At 40.8% G+C, this 26,079-nt stretch overlaps 1 protein-coding gene across 2 annotated transcripts in view; it reads right to left on the minus strand.

Moving 5' to 3' along the window:
- Positions 1–25,782, minus strand: part of METTL9 (methyltransferase 9, His-X-His N1(pi)-histidine) — a 43,047-nt gene extending 17,265 nt beyond the window's left edge. The window contains exons 1-4 of one of the 2 annotated variants that reach the window (XM_060078012.1): positions 25,264–25,782; positions 13,983–14,173; positions 9,291–9,500; positions 3,687–3,871 (exon numbers count right to left, since the gene is read on the minus strand). In XM_060078012.1, the coding sequence (XP_059933995.1) occupies positions 3,687–3,871; positions 9,291–9,500; positions 13,983–14,173; positions 25,264–25,782 (1,105 nt within the window). The remainder of the gene's footprint in view (positions 1–3,686; positions 3,872–9,290; positions 9,501–13,982; positions 14,174–25,263) is intronic. The other variant, XM_060078013.1, reaches the window with a different exon arrangement.
- Positions 25,783–26,079: the final 297 nt, after the last annotated feature.

Consider the following 26,079-nt stretch of genomic DNA (forward strand, 5'->3'; position numbering starts at 1 on the left):
GGCCCTTCCCTGAGCACCCTCTTTAAAATTCTAGCACCCAAACCCAACCCCCAATTCCAAGAAGCCCCTGTTTTGCTTTTATTGTTTATTTTTCTCCATAACATTTATCACCAACAACATGCCATTTGTTTACGGTCTGTCTTCCTCATTAGAACATAAGCTCCATGAGGACAAGGATATTTGTATGTTTTTCGTTCATTTATCTCCAGCATCACTCAGTAAACACTTTTTAAATGATAAAGATATTCTGTGGCATAAGAGTATCCCTTCCACCTTCACTGCAAGCTCAGTCTCACAGTGTAAATATGCTCAGGCCAGACTCCCTCCCCAGACCTGCATCACAATTGTCCTAACCTGCCTGCCAGTTGCTGGTTGGGCAGGGCATGTGCCCCCATCCTTGCCGATGGGAAAAAGTGCGATGTGCCAGGGAGATTTCTGGAAAAGGTTTCCATCACTTTAGGAAAAAAAAAAAGTATGGGAGAAAATGCCTCTTTCTTTCCAAGACTGTCATGCCTACTCATGATGCTTGGCGCTGCATCAGCCATTTTGTAATTGCGAGGGGAATGCCAACACACTGAAGATGAAGAAATGAAAGCAAGTTCTGAACTTCAGTGGACACTTTCATCACTGAACTAACCAACCTTGGAATCACTTTTCTAAAATAAACTCTTAATTTTTAAAAGCTACTTTTAGTTGCTCCTTCTGTTTCTTGAAGCAGAAAACATCCTGATACCTACTTACAGGTGTGCAAAAGACTTGCCTAAGAATGTTCATTTCACTTGTAAATATTTATAAAGCAAACTGCTGGTATCTAAAAGTAATAAGTCAACAGAGGCCTCCTCTAGTAAAGTTACCAAATGCCCAGCAGTGTGCTGGTAAAGGTTTACCAATCAGCTAGGAGAAGGGAGAGACTATTTGTAGAGTTTGCCAATTTCCATGGTGTAAGTACTCCCATTGAGGTCAATTTCAATAATGGCCGAGTTTAACAACCAGTTCACTAAATTCCTGCCAAGATAACAATCAGCTCTCCTGAGCCAGTAAAACCAGCTCCAGCACACCACTGCTTACACGTAGACAAGGATGTAGATACTTACGCACTAGAAAGGAATAATTGCCTAGACACACTTAAGTGGAAAAGGGCAATGAAACTATTTATAATGGGCTTTAATTATAGAATCAATTTTTTCATGTTCACACATATTTGCATAGACTATCTTTAGAAAACTATTCAAGAAACCTGAACAAGATTGTGTAAAGAGTGGATAAGAAACCTCATTTTATACTCTCTTGCAAGCTGCTTGAACTCTTTTTTACCATGAATTACCTTTTCATAAAAATTACAATTTTGAAAAATTAAACATCACTAAATTTTCATTTTTGCAAAATAAGTCTCCTTTTCTTGATTACATACTTTGCCCCTTTTTGATGCTTAAAACAATTCTCACTAGATTTAAAAACCCCCAACCAGTACTGGGTCAGTAAACCAAACAAACTGAAATTACAAAGATACATTTTGCATTTTTTCCCTAAATTAACCTAAGCAACAAAATTGCTGTGGTTCAACTTCAAGACAAATCAAAAAAATTACACAAGTAATCATTTCATCTACAACTGTTTTTGTTAAAAAATAAATTAAGCCAAGTGTGAAAAGTACACTCACATATCCTTAAACCAGCCCCATATACGTGAACTCACAGCAAGATCACTTTGCACCTCCTGGGTCTTCACACAGTGTCACATGGAAATCATCAGGATCTAATTAGTGACTTAGAGAAAGGAAGCAATAATAGAGTGCCACAAGCGGTCTACAAAACTTATAGGTCACTAAAAGTCACCCACAGCAACAAGGCTCCACGGCTCAGGTTTGCTATGTATCAACACCAGACTCCTTGGATTCAACAGGCAACTGTGCAACCACAATCAAGGAGCTTGTTTTCAGGCCTTACTAGAGACTGCCCTCTTGTCCAGTTTAACTTCTTTTCAATTTTTAGTGTCAGAACACAAGGAGGGCTCCCCTGGTGGCGCAGTGGTTGAGAGTCCGCCTGCCAATGCAGGGGACACAGGTTCACGCCCCGGTCCGGGAAGATCCCACATGCCACGGAGCGGCTGGGCCCGTGAGCCATGGCCGCCGAGCCTGCGCGTCTGGAGCCTGTGCTCCGCAACGGGAGAGGCCACAACGGTGAGAAGCCCGCGTACCGTAAAAAAAAAAAAGAAAAAAGAAAAAAGAAACACAAGGAAATTAAATTCATGGTTAGATTGATGTTTTTTCCCTTGCTCTTCCACCTCCTGCTATGCCAGGAAGTAGCATTAAAGTTCCATCGTGTGGTTGCCCAACAGGACACAGGAAGCCTGGACCTTACAACCTGATGACTAGTGACTGCAATGCAGTGAGATGGAGCCGAGGTTTAGTTACACAGGGAACAGCACTGAAACAAGGTCAGGCTGCTAAATTATCAAGGACAACATTTACCAGGTTTTCCCCTATACAACACATATATGCGCTTATATGGGCACTCACACATTAAAGCAGTTTTTTTCTTTACCATGACAAAAGGATTCAACACAGGAATGTAAAAATGGAGAAGTTAGATGGGGGAGGGGACATCTATTCTATCTATTCTCCTTCCCACCCTCCTATGTCTAAAGAATTCTCCATTTTCCCCACCATCAACACAAACCTAAAACCATTTGGCAAACGTTAAGACAAGCATGAAATCAGAAGGGACTAAGACCTGAGGGTGAAAAAATAAGAACAAGAAGAAAAGAAGGAGCAAGTGAATGGCAACACAAATCCACAGTTATAAGCAAACTTCAGTGTTATTCCTTAAGACACAGATTTTCACAGGCATTTGATAATTACGATGCTTACAAAATACTAATGGATTTCTTAAAAACGTCTACAAGCTCTTACGAGTTTTTGAATCCAAAGCTGAACAAGGCAGTAAAAGATAAAAAGTAAAGATTTAAAAATATTAACATGTATTACTTATATAATAAATAATTTTTACATTACTGTACAATAACTTACGAAAATTCAAAAGAGGTTTAAAGTCATAACTTTCAACATGATCTAAAATGCAAACCACATAAGCTAAAACCAAGTATGAATTAATGTCTCTGGCCAAAAGTAAACATGAAGCAATATGAAATCAAACCATTTCTTCTGAGATATTCTTCATTCAGTATTGCTGAAGAGCAAGACCATGCAATCAAAAAACCAAAGGTCAAAGAAATGATACATGCTGGGACACAAATGGTCTTCAAAAGGAAAAAATGGATAACAACAGCATTTATCATTATTAGAGTCTGGGACAACAGATGTAACATTTGGCAGGTATATTCGGATACATTAAAAGGCATGATTTATTGCTTGACTCAGCTCATAAGCTAATAAATTAGTGGTTAAGGCTCCATTTAAAAGCATTTTAGGCTTTCAATCTTGAGCAGGCAGATCCATCTGAGTATTAATTCTTACCACTGCAAAGGGAGTACTAGAGTTCTATAAAATCCACATTAAGACGAACATTAACCAAGGTGGTATTTTACATGGTTTAACTGTACTCTGTTAAATTCCAGGCTATTCTGAGAAATACCAGTCCATGCCTAATTGTGCATAGCACAGAGTCACAAATACCAATAAACACCAATTCTGGATAACAGGTTGGTAAGTGGGTGACCACACTTACCGTTTTCCACATAGGGATGAAAAGGTAAGACCAGAGCAAGGATGACCCTGCCTCTAGTTGGCTCCAAGACACTTCTGATATCTTTTAACAAAGTCAGGGGCTGATCACAGCGGTCCAGCAAATTCAAGCAGCTGATGACATCATACTGGAACCCTGTATTCTGCCATTCATTTATACCAAGCACTCTGGAAAAATCAGAAAGATACAAACCCTCTTAAAGACACCTTTAAAAATACTTAGATGCCAGTCAAGACTTTAATTTTGTCTTCTAAATCAAAGTAAGTTCAAAGATCTTCATTTATAATTTATATTTGCAATAATAAAATGGCCATACAAAAGTAAGCAACCATATTTCTTTAAATTTAGCAATTCTCCTATTTCCAAATCTCAAAACATGCAAAATTTCCTTTATAAGAACTAGTATGTTTAATAAGTATGAAGATATAAGATGATAAAAATGGTTATGAAACTGGGGCATCCAATTCTTGAACATCAGTTAATGAACAAAGAATCTTACTTTTACATTCACTGGAATGTAATCATAGAATACATCATATATTCATGTTTTCTATTCCTAGGGTCCCTCCTATTTTTAAGAATGGCTAGGAGTGGTATAAGATAATTTCCATTCACGTCTTTTGAGCACATCTCTATTCCCAGGAGAGAGATACTATTTCATACTCTAGAATCTTCATATCTAAATAACTATATAGAAAAAGATAAAGCACAGGACATCCTATTAAAACAGTAAGTGAAGGACATAGTTAACACACCACTCTCGGCCCTCAGTATCTCATGAACACACAATCAGTCTCTCCCTCCTTCTCTCTCCTCCCTGTCTTCTCTCACCCTAAGAACATTTCTAGTCCTTTACAATGTTTTACTCACAGAGAGGAGGAGTCCTTATATCAAGAGGCTTTGTTAGCCACACCATTAAGGCAATTCTATAAATTACTCACTCCTGCTTGGTTATACCAATCAGAATGTGGTAGGTGAGGCATGTTATGATAGAGACAGGAGGAAAGGAAACAGGAAAAAGGACCTTTGGTAAACAAGTCTTTGATCACGTTCAGCAGATAGAGATATCTTAGAAAATTCTAGAAGCATAATGAGGACTGTTTAGGAAAACTCATAATGACATTTTAGAGCATTTTTGTATAGCAGAATAAAAAGAAACACTAACTACTCAGGTGTATCTTCTTTTCAATCTAGATTTTTTTAAAAACTAAAGCCTCCTCCAAAACAAAACTGACAAACTTCAAGGAGCTAGTCAGATTTCTTTGTTGCTTGAAATTAGGGCATTAGAGCTCCAAAATCACTTAGTTGTACCAAAATTGTTACTGCAATGATGATTTTAGGAGCTGTATTTAGCTCACTTAAAGTAGAGAGAAGACTCTACTTTCAGGATAAAAATGTCATCAATTCCCATTTTAAAAGCACAAATGAACAATTAAAAAGAAAGACTATTTATATATTAATACCTTAGCCAAACAGCCAATTTAAATTCATAAACTTGCAAAAGACAAATTATATATTTGATTTAAAAAACCAAAAAAAAAAAAAAATTTAGGCCCGATCTAAAACGAAGCAGAACCCAACATCATCAGCATGTTTTAATCTAGAATAATCTAGGCTTCCCTTGTGGTGCAGTGGTTAAGAATCCGTCTGCCAATGCAGGGGACATGGGTTCGAGCCCTGGTCCGGGCAGATCCCACATGCCGCAGAGCAACTGGGCCCGTGCGTCACGGCTGCTGGGCCTGCGCTCCGGAGCCGGCGAGGCACAACTACTGAAGTCCGAGCACCTAGAGCCCGTGCTCCGCAACAGGAGAAACCACCGCAATGAGAGGCCAGCGCACCACAACGAGGACGGGCCCCTGCTCGCCACAACTGGAGAGGGCCGCGCGCATCAGCAAAGACCCAATGAAGCCAAAAATAAATAATAAATAAATTTATTTTTTTAAAAAAAATCTAGAATAATCTCACTAAATCCATCTCAGAATTATTTGAGGGTAGGTAGTTTCCATGTTGGTAATTTTGAAAGACAGAAACACATGCTCATAACAGAAAATTATAGCCTTAATTCCGGGACAGTTAAAACTATACCTATAGAGGTCCAACTTCATCTTTACTTCTGTTTTGTGATTTCTACTTGTAAACTCAGTTCCACTGATGAAGACAAATTTATCAGCCCCACTCAAACTGCATATTAGCCCAGGAATCCTAACAAATTGTTAGAATTTTCCTCTTCTTATGAGAAAAATGAAAGAAGTGACTTGTCCAAGGTCACACTGTAAATCTCTAGCAGAGTAGAATTACAACTTGGAAACTCTCCTAGTATGTTATTCAGGTTAATGAACCTGCTCTCTCCATATAAGGTGAGAAAGAACCTAACAATCAGTCCCTGAATAAATGCTTCCAGGGTGGTGGGTTGAGAGTGAATGGGCCATCCCTTCAGTCTCCAGTATCTTTTTGTTAAAAAAAGAAAATAAAGAGGATATGAACATGAGAAATAGAATTAACCACAATATTTTCTTTTCCTTTCAAGAAAGATCCCTAACTTACAGATAATGGATTAAAGTCAAGCATCTTTCAAATTTACATTAAAGATCTTTGTTCTCTGGTGTCAAAAATGTATACACAACTCCTTCTGAACTACCCACACGTGAACTGCCCGTGCGGACTTAATTCCAAACCCGTCCACATTACCAGTCCACATCTTGCCACACACTTGTTTCCTCCACCATCTACAAACCACCACTCAGATCATGTCAACAAATTTTCACGTTAACTTTTGGTAAAGCAGACTGAGGAAGGTAACCATGCTGCCAAAATTTTCTTCCTGCCAAACAACAGTTTTTATTTATTGTCATTTAAATTGTGGAATTGTTCATTAGTACACACAATCAAAAAGTAATTGTATAATCCCTTCCTAAATGTCTATGGCTCTTCCAAAACAGCATTTCTAACCCTAGAAGAAAGGTGTCCGTTCAGGGGGTTATTAATTTCAAGAAAGTGAGTTAAGTAATAGTTTACCTTCTGGGGGATTTAAAATACATTTTCCTTAGAGAAGTAACAAAGCAATCAGTATTTTGATAAATCCTAAATAAAAAACAAAATACCAGCAATGTAGAGAAAATTTATTGTTTTGTTTTAAAAATCAAAGCCACATTCTTAAATTTTACAATCAGGTTTTCTGGCATAAACAATAATATCTTGGCAAAACAGAGGGAAAACCTGGCCATTTTCTGTTTTATGGGTTTATTTCAAAAATGACATCCAGAACCTTTATTAAAAAGCCAGTTTTTCATGAGCCCAGATATTGAAGAGAAACAAAAAACAGCTATCTCCCAAAAAGAAGCCAAAAAAAAACCATGGAAGCTAAAAGTCTGCCCTGCCATCATGGATTAGGCAAACCCTAAACTTAGTAAGATACCACTTGCCTGTTAAAATGTCAAACTGTACCAGAAGTTGCCACTTTTGTGAATACGTTTCTATTTCATACTAATAATATTATGAAGGGAGTGTCAACCAGTATAAATTCCCTCTCTAGGTCAAACTGCAAACAGATTTTGGCATATGAACTATTTATTAGGGGAAAAAAAATAAGTTGTTTTGTTTTGTTTTGGCCGCTTCATGCAGCTTGCAGAATCTTAGTTCCCCGACCAGGGATTGAACCTGGGCCACAGCAGTGAAAGTGCCGAGTCCTAAGCACTGGACTGCCAGGGAATTCCCAATAACTAAGTATTTTTTATATGGTGTACAAGTTTATCAGGTAACATAACGTATAAACTCTACATATATTGAATCACTAATTCAAACATCTGAAGTCTCACTGAAAATTCCTTTTGGGCACTTAGTCTCAGAAGGGCTTGAATGTCAGGCAAACAAACAAGGCCATGGCCCAGGGTAGGTGGGCCTCCTTCCATATAAATCCCTTTAAATACCCATTTACAGTAATCTTCCCTTCCCCTCCTTCCTACTTGGTCTTCTCTTCCCCAGGCTAAAAACGTCCATGTTTTGCCAAAGTTTAAATCTATTCCTGCTCCAAGAGCTATGCTAATGCTCTGTCTCTAGGGTTAGTCTGTTCCTAAGATAGTCTCCTACTTAGGAACTTAGGTGGGTAGGAAAGTGAGGGAGTACATAATTCTCTCCTTTCTTTCTAAGCCTAAGTCCAGCTTCAAAAATATCAGAGAAGGAGGCAGGCTCTACCTCCACCTCCCCCATTCCATACTCAGCACCGTCTTCTCCCATTCAATAGAATCCATACTGAATAAAGAATAACCTTCTTCCTAAGTCTCTCAAGCAGCAGATGGTCTAAAAACCAAGATTTGACACTTCACATCCATTTGGATGGATATCATCAAAAAAACAGAAAACAACAAGTATTGGTGAAGATGTAGAGAAACTGGAACACTTGTGCATTGCAAGTGGGATGTAAAATGGTGCAGCTGCTGTGGAAAAGGTATGGCAATGCATCCAAAAATTAAACACAGACTTACCATTTGATCCAGCAATTCCACTTCCGGGTATATACCCAAAGGAAGGGAAAGCAGTGACTCAAACAGATTATCTGTACACCCATGTTCATAGCAGCATTATTCAGCATTATTCAGTTATCATAAGCAACCCAAGTGTCCATCAACAAATGAATGGATAAACAAAATATGGCATATACATACAATGGAATATTATTCAGCCTTAAAAAGAAAGGAGATTTTGACACATGCTACCATGTGGATGAAACTTAAAGACATTATGCTAAATGAAATAAGCCCATCACAAAAGGACAAATATTGTACAATTCCTCTTATTCGAGGCTCCTAGAATAGTCAAATTCACAAAGACAGCAAGTGGAATGGTGGCTGCCAGGAGCCAGGGGGACAGAGGACCGGGGAATCAGTGTTTAATGGGTACAAAGTTTTAGTTGGGAAAAATAAAAAGGTTCTGGAGATGAATGGTGATGATGGTTACACCACAATGCAAGTATACTTAATACTACTGAACTGTACACTTAAAAACGGTTCAAGTGGTCAATTTTATGTTACATATTTTTACCACAATTTTTAAAAAGTTTTTTTTAATTAAAAAAAATAAACAAACAAAAAACAAGATTTGAGAATGCCAGATTCAAATTAGGGAACAAGTCCCTACATCTGATCTCTCTTCTCCAAGCTGTCTTTCACTCACCTTTTTCCTTCCTACAGTGCCAAAACCTCTAGTTCAGAATAATACTGCCAAGGAAAGATGATTTCTCTCTCAATTTCCACTTACTTGTACATTTGACCCTTGAATAATGCAGGTTTGAACTGCCTGGGTCCACTTATACACTGCCCATATTTTTCAAAGGTAAATACTACAATACTACACAGTCCATGGTTGGTTAAATCCGCAGATGTGCAGGAATTGCAGATACAGAGGGCTGACTATAATTATACGTGAATTAACCCCTGCGTTGTTCAAGGGTCAACAGTAATATGGAAAGATTTTTTTTAATGCCTCATCATGGAAATTGTTTCTGATTTATATTCTTTAAATAATATAATCTCAAGAAGAAATACATCTAAAACCAAGAAATATACTCTAAACCATGTCTAAAAATTATACCTGTATTTCTTCTTCTGAAGCTGCCATATCATAGTTTCAGACAGCTCAGTGGCGTAAATTTCTTCAAAATGAGGGCTCATTATTTTTGTGACTTCTCCATCTCCAGCACCTAAATCAAGAAGCCTATGCGTTTTCCAGTCTGGATTAATTTTAAGCAGTCTCTGAAACTGATCTGGTGAAAAGACAAACATTGAGCCTCTTCCTAGCAACCTGGAAAAGAAAAAAGGACAAAAATGGATGGCTCTATATACAAAATAAGCACTTCCACCCAACATCCACACAAAGTAGTGACTCAACACCAACAGCCTTCTGAACTTACAAAATGTTTATTTTATAAGATTATACAATTAAAATGTATATCTTTTATATGATTTATGATTAAAAAGCAAAGTTAATAAAATAAGAAAACACCTCTAGATATCATCGTCTGCCTTTGAGGCTGCAAACAATACACCAAAAAGAGTGGGGAAAGGAGAGGAATAAAAGGTGGGAAGGGAAGAAGAAATATATGAGAAATTAAAAGATGAATGTGAGGAATTTAAGTCAAAATAGGAAGGAAAGATGGAAGGAGTAATAGAAAACATGTATATCAGTTTAAAAAAATGACAGGCCAACAGGATGAGACCACAACACTAGCCAATAACCCTAAGCAGAAAAAGCAAATAGGGGGAAAAAGCCATTTAGAATATGAAACTGAACAATGAGTATAAAAAATAGCTCTAGATATTAGATTTTTAAGAGACACTAGAGAAAAGAGGAAGAGTGGTCCTTGTGATATCAGTTAATTTGCATTTAAAAAGTAGATTCATACTTGTGTCAGTTTGTATGTTATACAATTGGCTGGGTCCTATTATTTCTAAAAATCCTAAAAAACATCTAAAACATAGTAATGCCTTTGAAAAAAGACGAGTTAAAATGGAGATCAAAGAGAGCTCTCATAAAAGCAGCTACAGATCAAACCAAGTCTTGAGGAAGCATCATCTTGGGAAGTAAAATGCACTCCCTATTTAGAACTTGCTTTCTAGCTCTCAAATCCCAGTCTGTCTAGGGCAGGGATTCTCAAACTTCCTTTAAGCAGCAGAACCCTTTCTTTAAGTGAAGCAGACATTACTCATGGACAATGTAAAATGTAACAGGAGAACTGCTGCTGAAATGAGGCTGAGAGCCTCAGCGCTGCTGCCAGCCCACTTCTAGGCCTTTCTCTGCACCTGAAGCAGCTCCTGAGGCGCTTCCTCTTCAGACCCTGGAAAAGTCTGAAAACCACTGGTCTAGGAAATGGCAGGGAAATCTGTACCATACTGCTGCTTTCTGGAAATAATCCTAAGGTGCAATATGTTTGTTACACAGTGACTGGAAGGACGTGTGCAACTAACTGGGTGTTCCTGGTAAGACCAGTTTCAGGAAAAAATTAAAATTATGGAGCTCATATAACAAACTCCTCCTCCCCTTTCCCTTAGAAGAGGTCAACCAAATCTAACAATATATTTGCAGTAAATCTTCTGCCCTACAGAAATGCTAAAAAATGGGAGGGGGGGGGACCCTCAGAGACTTTCACCCAATACAACTAGCTCCCAGAGAAAACATCTCCTAAAAGACAAGTTGTTTTTAATCCTCAATTGTTCCTATCTTCCAGTGGGAAAACAGGCTGAAAAAGAAATCTGAGAAAAGGAGCTGAACTTACTGAAATAGCTATGCAAAATTTCACACGGGAGCCAGAGTCAGAACAACAAGAGCTAAGAGAGGTCACAGGCTTGGGGGTACATGTTTCAAATGCTGGTGCTAACTTGCCATAGGACCAAAAGTAAGTTGCAAAATAGTTACATGGCTTAAACTTTCCCAATTTTAAAATAACATGCTTCCCTAGCCATCTCTTTGGAATCTAAGGACCCTTGACATGATAATCATAAAATTCTAGAGCTAGGGGTCATCTGAGGTCAGAGCTCAGGTTGAAAGGCACCAGAGAGAGAAGCATTGTCCTATTTCCAAAGATCATGAGCAACAGAGGCTACGCAAAAAGATTTAAACTGCCAAAAGAAAAAAAAAATCTAAATTCATCGAGGCCAGATGAATTTTGGCCTCTAGGGAGCCCTGGGAGTAGGTGGGAAGGGTTTTGTGTCGTCACAATTACTTGAGGGTGCTACTGTCGCTTAGAGGGCAAGGTCAGAAAAGTCAGACTTCCTGCAAGGTGTGGGACAGTCCCACACAATGAAGAATTATCCCACTTAAAATACCAAGACACTGACTTTGCTCAATACAAAGTTTCCAGCAAACACATACCACGGAGAGGTATGGCTCTCTAATTTGTCTTTAACTCCCTAAGTTAGTGATGTCGATGTATTTCTTTGGTATGTGTGTGTTTGTGTGTGTGTGTGTGTGTGTAAAAACCATCCTACGTTCTCTGGCCTAAGTTCTCTCTAGATTTAGAGTCTACAGAGGAGATAAACCTCCTTACAAATATCTTCCTTATAAAATAAACTCTGAAAACAGCTATCAAGTCTCTCCTTACTTGGTCTTCCCCTTCCCAATAAGGGACGTCCGATAAGTACCTTATCTTTTTAATTCAAGAAGGTTACCATAGGGACTTCCCGGGTGGTCCAGTAGTAAAGAATCTGCCTTCCAATGCAGGGGACACAGCTCTATCCCTGGTCGGGGAACTAAGATCCCACATGCCGCGGGGAAACTAAGCCCACGAGCCACAACTACTAAGCTCGCACACCTTAACGAGAGAGCCTGGGTGCCACAAACTACAGTGCCCATGGCCTCTGGAGCCCACGTGCCACGACCAGAGAGAAAACCTGCACGCCACAACTAGAGAGAAGCCCGCAAGCCTCAACAAAGAGCCCACTCGCCACATGGAAAAGATCTCGCATTCCACAACAAAGATCCCGCATGCCGCAACTAAGACCCAACGCAGCCAAAAAAAACCCACAAAATAAATATTTTTTAAAAAAAGGTTACCATAGTAATTATTTCTATAAGAGACAGCCACTCGTGGTAATAAGCTTCCATTGCCATAGACGGAAATTCCCAATGGGCTCAAAGTTAAGCTTCCAGCTGAGAAAAGGACACAGGGCAAGAGATGTTTTTGTCTTGTTGGGGGAGAGGGGTGCCAAGGGGGGATGGAGGGGTGGGGATGAGGGTTATTTAAAAAAGAAAAGCAGAAGAGCTGTGGATAAGATAAGCCAAAACGGATTTATTAATCTTATTGCCCCTTTGACCAAATTGTGAAATCCCAGAGCAGAGAATTTTAACCAGGGGCGAACAGGGTAGAGGTAGGGGGGAGCGGTTTAGAGTTTGAAATCTCCCTAAATTATATGCAAAATGCTGAATGTAAGGACTATTTGAAGAGAGAATTTCTACTTTATATCACTTTCAAAGAGGTACAGGGCCCCAAAAAGGTTAAATATCACTGCTGCGGTGACTTGTCTGCTTTCCCAATGAAAAAAATAAATGGTACAGAACAGATATTCAATGCCATGAATTTTAGAAACAAAATGTCAGACCAAGTTGTTTAAACTCAACTACCAATACAAAAATAACAACTGTTTGCTAAAGCAAATTTAAGGCAATTTCATATAAACAATGAAGAAAATCAAGTAAGGAATCTTGAGAAACGGCTCGTGGTTCCTGAAAACATATTTAAGGACCAGATGATAGACTGGGGATCCAGACATTCAGTAGAAGCTGGCTCCAAACCTCAAGGGAAGAAAAAGTGGGCCCAGCCAGTGGCTTCAAGTGGTCCAACAGGCTTTTCAAGCACTGAGCCCTGCTGCTTTTCTCTTTGGAGTTCTGGATTCTTAGGCTTTGCGGTGTCTGAAAATTTGGCCAAGAAAGGATAAAAATACTCCTAAAGCTTTTTCCATAGACTTATGAGAGAACCACTCTAGGGATAGAGAATTCCACAATGTTTACAAAATTCTGGTGAGTCTAAACATTATGTAAGAATAGATGGAGAGACTTCCCTGGTGGCGCAATGCTTAAGACTCCACACTCCCAATGCAGGGGGCCTGGGTTCGATCCCTGGTCAGGGAACTAGATCCCACATGCATGCTGCAACTAAGAGCCCACATGCTACAACTAAGAAGCCCAGGTGCCACAACTAAGGAGCCCGCCTGCCGCAACTAAGACCCAGCACAACCAAATAAATAAATAAATATTTAAAAAATAAAGAAAGAAAGAAGAGATGGAGAACCCTTCACTCGAACAAGCCACCATCCACTGCTGGGCTGAATTACATCCTTCCCAAAAAAACTTGCTCCTGGGAAGTGTACTTAAGGCAAAGATCTTACTTTTCAGCCTATGTTAAGGGCCTGGTTCCAACCATCTTGCTCCTCTCTAATAGATCAGCATAGGCATCACCTGGAACATGTTAAAAATGCAGAATCTCTGGCCCCACCCCAGACCTACTGACTCAGAACCTGCATTTTAACCAGATACCCAGGTGATTCCTGTGCACATCAAAGTGGGAAGCACTGTGATTCCCATCACAAAAATACAGACCAATGAGGCTACTTATCAAGTTACAGTGAATTTTAAAAGCATAATTGCAGAGGCTGAGACACTGGGCCAAGGATTCTGACTAGAAGTGTTGCAGCTGTAGAGGTGGTCAACATCTCAACAAGGTAACTTTTCTTTTTCCTTTTCTTTTTTTAGACCTAAGGATAAAGAAAAAAGTATCCAAGATTCACTTACCCATTGATAGATGTTCTAGACATAAACAGGCTAAAAACAGATGACACAAAAGAGTGATATAATTGGATAAATAGCCAGCCCGATTTCTCAATGCTGTTGTTTAAGAAGATCTGCGTTCCTTGATCAAGGTAACTCTGAACAAAGACAGCCTGGAGTGATTCGCATAATTTCTCTCTGTTGCACGCATACCACTAAAAAGAAAGAAGAAAAAAATGAAAACATACAACTGAAGCGTCATCTAAGAAGTCCAAAAACAAAAAATAGAAGACTAAGTTAAATCTAAGATTTCCAAATGTTATAATCTCATGGCACTTTAAGAATAATCATCATCTCTTATATGACCTGTAAGGTATACAGTATTTCCTCATACATAATTTCTGGTTTAATTCTCATTACCTTCAGGGTACATAGAGAGAGTGGGGGAAGGGTGAAGAGGCTTCCGAGTCATGCAGCTCAGTAAGTGACAGAGCCAGGCCACGGTCCAGGTGCTCTGACTCCTGGCCCAAAACTTCTGTCACTATACCCCCCTGTACCCCAAGATTAGGAAAACTGTTGGCCTCTCCTTCACTGAGATTCAACATAAGGCAATAACTACCAACATTAACCTTGTTTTTAGATAAGAAAACAGTCACTCAATGCAATGATTTAACTCAAAACCACCAGACAAATCAAATAAGCAGAGTAAGCAGCAGAATTTAATATTCTAGTGACCAGATTAAGCTGTGCCTCTTCTTGTGGGCTAAATAGGGACCTTTAGAAATACTGAGGTGCGCTTTACCAGGTCATATAACATTCTAATAGACAGGAGCCAAGTATGCTTGAGAAAGATTAAGAAGTTACTTAAGGTCACATGCAACCAATGAGAAGACAAAGTAATAACGTGCTAAGAACCAGATTTCTAGGAATAGGCTCTAACCAGAACACACTTTTAGAACAAAATTCAAGAACCTCAACTGTGGATGAAATGTAATCTTCCGTAATAAATGTGTCCCATTTTCATTTAGAGTTAGTATACCAGAGAAGGGGGTAAGCAGCCTGTAGGGCACAACAACTTTAGAGTGAGCCCATCATCAAGTCCTGGCTCAGCCATTCCTGGGTATGAGCTCACACAAGTCACTTAATCTCTGAGCCTCTGTAAATTCATCTGTAGACTAGAGATGTCACTGGTTTCTATCTATCCTGGTAGGTTATTTAGAGGATTAAGCAAGTTAATGCAGGCCAATCCTCAATATAGGACCAGACACATGAGACTACTGTAATAATAATAGCAATGAGAGAAAGTCCTCTGCCATGGCCTGATAAATAAAAGTAAGTCCATTAAGTACCATGATGAAACTGCAGAGTAGACCAGTTACTATTAATCCGTTATCCACTAAGAAACAATCAATTTCTCCCAATGAGTAGCCAAAAGTAACCTGCTTCCCCCTGACAAATACGACCATTCATCAGCAGTAGGTGTCCCGTAACTGCTTGCACAATTGATGGACCAATTTTACAGTCATCCTAAGCTTGCTAAATATTGAATGAAATCTTAAGTAATATTCCCGACACTAACATTGAAAGGAACCAGTTATAAACCAATACAAAGAAGCGGACAGGCATATTAAGATTTCAAAGATTAACTAATCTTTTTACAAACTCTGTGCCCTGACTTGATAAACCAAATCTTTCGGATTGTTGACTGATTTGTGTTAATTTACCATTAAACACTTTTACCAAAACTGCTTCAGCTTGATACTATTTTTATTTTTCCCACTCTACATGACAAGCTTTGAAGCTTCTACATTCACTGCCTACACTTTTTTCCTTGGTCTGAAAATGTTCATGCTTAATCATTAACTAATTCTTAACACTCATTGTGCCTTAAGTTATGCCCCAGTGCAGGTCATAAACCATTTTTTATTATATGCCTGACCTCCTGGTTCACATTCTGAACTCTGTAATACTGAGGCCATTCTAACTTTTATTTTCTCTTAATTCTCTGAAATGACTAATCAAGATGAAAGCCATCACCTTGGTAAAGGCAATCAGGTACATTCTATTAACGTGGACAAGAAGTCATTCAAGTGGAACAGAGCTAAGAATTCTTTGGCATCCACTTGTAAATGGACAACCAGAACAATAACAGACTCTGACTTCCAGAACTAAGCAAGAATTGGCACCATTAACTGCAAATAATGCTTTCAAGTGCCCCCCAAAACTCAAGTTTTTAACAGCATTTCTCTCAATTCATCAACATTAACACATTAACACGTGTGGTTGAACCTTTACTGCCATACAAATCTTTCAGAAAAGAAAATGCTTACTGAAAAGAATGTGCTACAGAATAAAAAGGAGTAATGCCCTTCTCTTTAAAGATGAAGGTTGAATTCCATGTTCCTCCTGACCATTTGTATGATACTAATGTCAACTCCATAGCAGCACTATTCATAACTACCAAAAAGTGGAAACAACCCCAATGTCCATCAACTGATGAATGGATAAACAACATGACTGATCCATAGAACAGAATATTATTTCAGCCATAAAAAGGAATGAGGGGGCCTCCCTGGTGGCGCAGTGGTTAAGAGTCCGCCTGCCGATGCAGGGGATACGGGTTCGTGCCCCGGTCTGGGAGGATCCCATATGCCGCGGAGCGGCTGGGCCCGTGAGCCATGGCCGCTGGGCCTGCGCATCCGGAGCCTGTGCTCCGCAACGGGAGAGGCCACAACAGTGAGAGGCCCGCATACAGCAAAAAGAAAAAAAAAAAAAAAAAAAAAAGGAATGAGGTACTGATTCATGAGACAACATGAACTATGAATATTATGCTAAGTGAAATAAGCCAGTCACAAAAGGCCACAAATTACATGATTTCATTTACATGAATTGTCCAGAACAGGCAGGTCCAGAGACAGAAAGTAGATCACGGTTACCAAGGGTTTGGGGAGAGGAGGCAATGGGGAGTGTCTGCTAATGAATATGGGGTTTCTTTATCTAGTGATGAAAATGTTCTAAAATTAGAAAGTGGGGATGGTTGTACACCTTTGTGACTATACTAATAAGCACTGAATTGTACACTTTAAAAAGATGAATTTTATGGTCATGAATTATATCTGGATAAAGCTGTTACTTAAAAAAATATATACACACACATCTAAATGCAGGTGGCATTTTTATCTTCCAGAAACTAAAAATGGTTTGAAAACTTAAGTGGTCAAGCATATCTCTTTAAAAATGCAAATTTCAAATGCAAATCTAATCATATCAATACGCTGCTTCAGAGAAATCTTAAGATAATATCCAAAATACTTAATATGGCTTACAAGGCCCTACAGGATTTGTCCATTCTGTGTCCACAGCCTCACCTCACGACACTCCCTACCAATCCATAACACCCAGCCACTCACTATGTCACAACACTGTACCCTTCTTTCTTTTTCTGGAAGGCTCCTTTCCCAAGGCTGTTTCGCATGGTATTTGCTGTCTCCTACGTTTCCCACCACCCCAACTGACCTAAGCCTAAGTATTTCTTCAAGTAAGTTTCCCTTGAACTTCCAGACTAGGATGGATCCCCTGTTCTAATACTTGCTCACATCTCCCAAGTCTCCTCAGTAACATTTATAACCACTGAACTGAATACCTGTATATAATTGCATGTCCAGTGTCTATCTTCCCAGGTAGACAGAAAGCTCCATAAAAGGTCAGGGACAATGACTGACTTCAGTGACTGGCACAGATACAGATGAACAATAAATGTTCATCTGTTTAACAATTATTGTTAAAAATCACAGGCAGTCTAACAGATAACATTTAGAGTTTCTAGTAAAATCCTGGAGAGAACACAAGGATAACCATGGAGACAGGTGTCACTGGGTTTCATCAATTTCTAAAACTTCAAGGTTTTTGCAAGGCCTTGCTTAAACCCAATACTGTAAATAGTGGTTAAGCTACCTACCCACCACAAAACTGCATTAGCAGAGCAAGCAATGAAGGAACACACTGAGTGCCTACCTTGTACCAGGCACCTGGCAAAGCACTTCACATTTCATTTCCCACCTTATAGCTCCTGAATAAATAGGAAGCCTGGGGTTTCTGAGCACTCCCAGCTGATTCAAGCTCCTGTTCTAGGTGCATGTGGTTTTTTTATGAGTTTCTTTCAAAGAAGCTTCTCTTTGCTTCAGTCTACCCAGTGTATCTGTCTGAGAAAGCAGAACTATTCTGCCCAGTTAGACTGACTAAGTGTGTCTAAAGATAATCTGATCTAGATAGCAACTAAATTACACTAGACCAGGGTTTCTCAACCTCAGCACTATTGACATTTGGAGCTGGACAATCCTTGTTATGGGGGCTGCCTTGTGCACTGTAGGATGTTTAGCAGCATCCTTAGCCAGTACCCATCAGATGCCAGTAGCACCCTCCAGTCATGACAACCCAAAATGTCCCAGACATTGCCAAGTGTCCCTGAAGGTACAAAATCACCACTGCTTAAGAACCCCTAAATGAGCTTACCCAGAAAATTTCATTAGCATTTCCTAACCATCCCAGCTCAAAAGTGGTCTAGGGAAAATTAAAGATGGACTCACTGGCCTCCAGGAACTTACATTCCAGAGGAGGGAAAAAATCAGAAACCCAGAGAAACAAGTAATGTCATCATGATCTTGGCCAGGACCTTCAGGCCTTAAATACGTAGTCACCTTGCCCTTGAGATGTTGACAGAAAGTCAGTGCAGGAGCCCATGCAACCATGTGGCAGTCCCCCTGGAGTTACCTCTCTCCAGACAACCCAGCTTAAGTGAAAAGCTGTAATGAGCTCTCACTAAGTGGCCTGGCTGTAGGCTTCTGCACATGTTCAAGCAGGTGAGTCCTTTGAACGTGTGCTACTCAAAGACTACAGAGGCAAATGTGCACAGGCAAGAACAAAGTATCTTGCCCGTTAAAGGTTCACATTGGAAGGACTGTGTGCCAGCCCTATTGTAGGGCTGTACTCCTCAGCTGGAGACCACAGCGTCTGAAAAAGCATCTTATGAGCCAGCATCTCCCTTTAAAGTTTGCTTGAATTTTGTTCAGTGGAAATAAGTAAGGAATTCTTTGAAATAACAAAGTCTAATCAAGCCAGGGTTATGCCATGCAGTCATCTGCTGATGCCAAGTGTGAAATAGGATGTGATAACTAAACATAACGTCTTCTGAGAGAGGATACAGTAAATAGCAATGTTCTCCCTACCAGCAACGAGACTGTAGATATACTAAAAATTAGCCAAACAATAGCCAAATCAGGCAGACAGGACACAGTATCAGCTTATCAACATAATGAAGTGTTAAGTCATGTCTTAAAGATTTCATTAAGGCCATGGAAATCTCCTCATCTTTATATAACCTTGTCTGATGAATCATTCCTTTAAAGTAGAAATGCAATTTTCCTATAAAATTATATCTGCTTATCAGACTGAGGGATACAGTTAAAAATTTTTCTGAAATTATTTTTTTGAGTTCCTCAACTAGTCAAACACGTGGTATGTGATATAAAAGTCTTTTCTTCCAAAATACAAAAGACTTGAGCACATTAGTAAAATTACAATTAGAAAGTTATTTTAAAAAACCAACTTCCTGATTTTAATAAAAAATAAATATTTGGTCTTTATCGCCAGTTTCCAGCACAGAGCTCCTAAAAACCTTAGAGAAACTCAGGAGTGATAAAACACCTTTTGTACGCTCATGAGATGACCAGGAGGGCAGGGGGGAACTTTCAGCCCCACCACTACCATCCAGGGAGGGGAGAGAAGCTAGAGATGGAGTTCAGCCACCAAAGGCCAAAGATTTCATCAGTCATGACTTGGTAATGAAACTTCCATAAAACTCCTAAAAGACAGGGTTCTGGGTGCTTCCAGGTGGCTGAACACATTGATATGCTGGGAGGGTGGCTTACCTGGACAGGGCACGGAGGCTCTGTGCCACCCTCTCCAACCCCCTAATTCCTTGCCCTATGCATCCGTTCCACTTGGCTGTGTCTGAGTTGTATCCTCTATAATAAACCATAAGCAGAAGTAAAGTGTTTTCCTAAGCTCTGTGAGTCATTCCAGCAAGCTATCTAACCTGATAGGGGTTGTGGAAACCACAGAGTTTATAAACACGTCGGACAGAAGCATGGGTAGACGGTGGACACTCAACTTGTAGCTGGCATGTGAAGTGAGGGCAGTCTTGCAGGAAGGAGCCCTTAAGTCTCTGGGCTGTTAACTCCGGGTAGTGTCAAACAGAAGAGAATTGTAGAACACCTAGTTAGTGTCAGAGAATTGGCTGGTGTCACAAGAAAGACACCACAGGTAAGATTTTTTTTTTTCAATGTTAAACTTGACCTAAGCATGCACAAACTGGATGAAAGCCAGAACTTCAAGCACTTGTCCCATCTTTATCTAACTCACAAACTGCAAGAACGACTTGGTTTTTGCACACAGCTACATAATTTCAATGTCTACACAGACGTCCACTAGAATGGGGACAATCTGCCATTAAGAAGGCAGTCTACTTTCACAGCCCCTCAGACAACAAGGATTCCTAGGAGAGACACCAGGAAACAGTGGGAAAAGCCTGGGCCTTGAAACCAGACAGAGCGGGGTTTCAAAATCCAACTCTGCCATCTATTAACTGTGCTCTTGGGCAAGTTTCATTGCTCAGCCTCAATCTCCTGTCTGTAAAATGGGGATATACCACATCCAAGAGTTGTCATGAGGATTAGAGAGGATAATATATTTAAAGTACCTGACACTTAATAGAAGCACAATAACTTGATTTTCTTTCCCTTCCTGTCCAAGGTCCACAAAAGCCAGTCAAAGAACTGAAGTTCAAGGGAATGCCCAAAAACCACACTGTAGGTCTGGGCACCCAGCCATTCTCAAAAGAAATGAGTAAGCAAAGACCTGAGATATTCAGTACCACTAAAAACAACCAGAAAGGCTCCCCTGACGGGGTCCAGCAGAATCTTTTCTACTGCAGCAGGTGGTAAGACCAAGCCTGACAACATTGACCTTGACAGCTAACGATTCAAAAATCACATTCTCAGTTCTACAATGCAATCATGTCAGTCCAGACATTTAATCATTGACACCTTGTGTATAAGTACAGCTTAGGAGGAGATACTCAAATCATTCATTCTTTTTCTACAAATCACACAAACCTAAACCAACAACCTCTTTATGCGAGATTTCAAAGTGCAGAGTAACAAGGCACCTTCACGTCCATGGAGGGAAACAACTTATACAGATTAGATTAAATTGCTTCAGCTCTGATTTAATGAATAAATTACTGGCAATCTTTATTTCAAATACTCACTCACTGTTTGTATTTTACAACCCTACGATTTTAACAACGCTTCAGAGGGTCTAAAAACCTCTTTTACTGAAAGTACCAGGGTCCCCTAGGGCACCTTCAGAGGGGAACATAAAGGCCTCTGGTATATCCAGAAGAACAGGGCATCCCCATGTTCTGTAAAACTGAAGCAAACACTTGTTTAGGGTTTCAACACAGGTTATAAGGAAGGAAAGAAACCCTTTTCAAAATCTCTTTGGTATTTGGCTGCAAAGGCCTCCAGACTTTCAAAGGCAGTTCAGAGGAGGACACGAACCTATCCATCAGTGTGTGTCTGGCTAGCTGACTGACCCCTCTGAGCACTGATAACTCATGCCTGACTTGGGTCCACCTCCATAACGTAACTGGGGAGTGGGGAGCAGCAGACAGAATCTGTCCTTTAGCATAACCTTTGATGTCCAAGTGTTGTTCCATTTGGAAAAAACTCCAAATCATTTCAATTCTATCTTAAATCCACCACTGCTTATGGCAAAGCACAGTTCAAGTTTATACAAGAAGGTAAAAAAATAAAATGTCAGCTATACACATATTTGCAATTTTAAGTTACACCTTATTAACTCCAGATAATGTTACCTGTCCTTTTAAAAAAAACCTTGCAGTATGTCACCTGCAGAAATAGTCCTGGCCTGGTTCCAGGGAGTTCGATAAAAATTCTTTATTCACTCCACCAATTGAGAAGCTGCTGAATAACTGTTATTATCAAGAACCTAGTTAGTGGGGCCTAAGAGTCCTTTAAGAGTTTCGATAGCTCTTTAATAGTTGCATTAACTTTAAGTACTAGGTGCAATGCCTCAAAAAGACGAGATCCAAAGTTTTTGTTGTTGTAATCTTCTTTGTAAGTTCCGGGTCAGCCAATATTGAAAAGTCACATATCTAGTTTCTCACTGTCTGCTTCAATTTCTTCCCAGTGAGTCAAACTACCCACCTTGCAATCTGTGATTAAGAATGTGCTGCTTAAAAAAAAAGAATGTGCTGCTGATTAAGGAAGCTGGAAATTTTCTCTGGAGGAAACTCTTTTTTCTGTAAAGGGCCAGACAGTAAATATTCTAGGCTCGCAGGTCATAAAGGAGCAACCATGCAACTGTGCTATTGTATCTGGAAGCTGTCACAGATGATAGGTAAACAAATTTGGTGGCTCTGTTTTAACACAACTTTATTTGTGGATACTGAAATTTGAATTTCATGTAAGAAGATTTTCACATATTACAAAAGATTATATATTTTTTGCAACCATTTAAAAGTATAAAACTACTCTTACTTCACAGTCGGTACAAAAAAGTCAGTGAGCCCAATTTGGCATGCAAGCCATATCCATCCCTGCTCTGAGAGAAGCCCTCCCTTGCTTCTCGATTTCCCAAAGTGAAACATACATCCCAGTTTTGAAGCTAGCACACCAAACCGAGTTATTTAAATGGTGCTACGACTATAGTTTTAGAGCTGCTTTAGCTCAAAGGAGCCTTGCCTCTCAAGGCTATAGTAACTAAATAGCTATTTTTAAAGAACAAACATTGCCCAAAGTCTCTCTTAAACACAGAATCTACCACCATAACTTCTCAATCAAAATAACCATAAGGAAAACTTGTGCTAAGTATGGTTCAATCAAATCCATAACCCCACTTTCAAGCAACTGCAAAAGAACCAGATGTGGCTGGCTATGGAAGCCACATACCCAAATGAACACCAGAAGACCCAGTATGAACTATTAATTTGAAGGGAGGAAATGTGTTTAGGGTTAAGTTACTTCACAAGCAACTAAGTTTATAAGGCAAACCCAGGATCCTGGAATAGAAAGCAGATAACAAATCATCAACTCAGCCACGTTGCAGAGAGAACAGTCTCCTATTTCACTGTGGCTTCTATACATGTTTCTTTTGTCCATTTTAATCTTTATTCATGGACAATATTTTCATAATGTGAATGTATCAACTCAAAATAATGTCTGGATTGATTGTTCTAAGGAAAAGAGCCAATCTCCCCCTGCCCACCTAATATTCAGAAACCACCAGATTAGTCTTCAGAGAAATTAGCTGCCAAGCTGTCAGGTGCAACTGGTTAGAACACACACAGGTACACATGTACACACATACTTTAGTATCTCAGAAGCCTAATGAAGTAAATGAGGTATTACTTTTCCTTAGAACCTGGCAGATTCAACTTGATAAAGGTACACAATTAGAAGACATTCAGAGATATCTTGTTAGGACATATTCTGAGGCTATGTCTACAGCTATAATTCTACCTAGGCCCCATAAAAATCAAGTTACTTAAACAGTTTTTCAGTTTTATAATATGTCTATTTCTTTTATGAGCACTGAAAACATCAAGTGTACTGCAGTAGAGGTAATCACAAGTGTTGTAATAAACACCTACAGCCGAGAGACTCTACCATAATTCCATGTCAATGGAAATAAGCCTCCTTTTTATCCTACCCGAAACTTATTTCTACCAACTGTTAAAAATGACATTTCTATTCATTGTTTTACACCATTATCCACGTTCCTTACGGATATATGACATTTTGGGAACTACATTATCACTACAGTACAACTCTAAAAATGACTGATCAATCCGTAGCAAACAATGTGGTTTTACAAGTGAAGATCACCTACTAACTTTATGTGCACTCCTAACAATATCATAGGAGTGATTAGCTAACAAAGTACAATAGCTGTGGGATTATAAATTTTAAAAATTTTTATAGAAATTTATGATTTCCTTTAAAAATAGAAAAAAGCCACTATAAATATTTTTGAAATAAAAACTAAATACTACTTCTCTGAATGAACAGCTTTATCTCCTTAGGTAATTCTTTAGTTTCATTAGAACACATGAAATCAACTTCGGTGTAAACTCTGAACACCTGGCATAACAAGAAAAATAACATAGGAAAATGAGAAAACTATGAAAATTATGAGACACAAGATGGGAAGTAATTAGCTACTGCTCTCTGGGAAGGCAAAATGTACTATAAATGCTAGCTATTATAAACGAACACTCTGGCAGAGTTCAAAAGCCTCCTTGCAATAAACGTCATGTTAACCGCCAACTACATTACGGTCAAATATGAAATATCTCACTCTTAATTCTACAAATGTACATATTTAAGTGGCACAAAACTAAGCTAATGAAAAGACTACCCACCGAGCCACACCGCCATCGTTCGCAGTGCACAACTACAACTTTTTAAAGAATTCACTCCTGCCCAATTCTAATAACCCTTCCAGTAGAAGCTTGCATCATCTTTCTTATTATCACATCTCTGCGGTCAGGTACCAAAATCAAAGTTTAAAGGCGATCTCTCTTTTAGTAGCAGGGGAAGGTTCGATAGGATGGGAGTGACGACCTGTCAAACACATTTTTAAGTGCTTAGGGAAAATGTCACCGGAACGAGCCCAGAGAGTTAAATGGCTCACGAAGCACGGTTAAATTCCTTTATGACCTTTTGTACGTTCTGAAATTCAACCAGGCAAAAAGAGGCACCGGCTTTTCGGTGTGATTCTCGGAGCTGATGAAGGTTGTCCGGGGTAACGGGTTTGGTCCGGTCATCTAGCTCTCAGGCCCTGGTGTCAGATGGGTCCCCGTCGCCACGCGCCGACCCCAAAGTTCCTCCGTCCCGCCGCCGGGAGCGGACGCCGAGGTGGCCGAGCGCCTGCAATCACCGCCGGGGACCCAGGAACAATGCGGGGCTCCGGGCCGCCCACGCCGGGGCCGGGGAGGGATAGGGGAGGCCGTCCTCCGCCCGCGCCGCGGAACAAAAGGAGTCGCCGGGCCGGGACCGAGCGCCCGGCCGGGAAGACGGGGGGAAACTTTGTGAGAGGCCGGGGCGGCGGGGCGAGGCCCGGGGGGGCCTCTCGCCGCGACGCCCCGCACAATAGCCAGGCTGAGCGCGGGAAGGTCGGCCGCTACGGCCCCGCCCCGCCGGGCCCGGGTTCGGCCCAGTACCTGGTGGTTCTCCTTCCTGCCGCCCGCGGCGGCCGCTGCCGGCCCGCCGGGGCCGCTCGTCATGTTCACGTACAGGGAGCGGGTGAGCGGGCTCCGCAGGGTCCACATCCTCCGCGCCAGCCACACGGACGCCAGGCTCAGACACAGCCAGCCCGCGAGCAGTCTCATCGGGGGCCGCGGCCACTCGCTCGGATCACCGCCGGCGCCGGGGCAAGGAGGAGGACGCGCCACCGCCTCCAGCCGCCGCCGCCGCCGCCGCCGCCGCCGCCGCCCAGGATCGAGCCATCGCGCCCAACTCGCCCATCCAGCCCCTTCAGGGCCGAGGCGGGGGGTGGGGAGGAGCGGGCGGCGCGCAGCCTTCCCGCCTCCCCCGTCCTCTCCACCCCAGGAACGCCACCGCCGTCGGCTCCAGTTTCCACCCGGAGCACATACGCACGGCTGCGGCGCGTTCTCTCGGAAGCGCGCTCCCTCCGCCCAATGAGCGGGCCGGCCAGGAGGTGGGACAAAGGGAGCGCGCATCCGCGTGGCGCGCGTCCCCGCCTCCTGTTTGGTCGCGGCTCCTTATCATGGCGGAAGCGATTTTAAGACTTTTGGGCCAGGGGAAATAATTTCCAAGGCGGTACCTGAAGCCTCCCCGTCCCTCCAAGGTAGTGTCCGCGGTTCTTCTGATCTTTCCTCGCCTTAGTCTTTGCCTCTGGGACTTTCACCAGGTTGTGCAGATTGACCCGGGGGTGACCCTCATCCCTTTCGTACCTTCGGACACTTGGACCAAGTCCTTGCCAGAGATGGAGACTGCCATTTCTTAACTGTTACTTG

Source organism: Mesoplodon densirostris, chromosome 16 (genome assembly GCF_025265405.1).
Source record: "Mesoplodon densirostris isolate mMesDen1 chromosome 16, mMesDen1 primary haplotype, whole genome shotgun sequence".
Classification (NCBI taxonomy): Eukaryota; Metazoa; Chordata; class Mammalia; order Artiodactyla; family Ziphiidae; genus Mesoplodon; species Mesoplodon densirostris.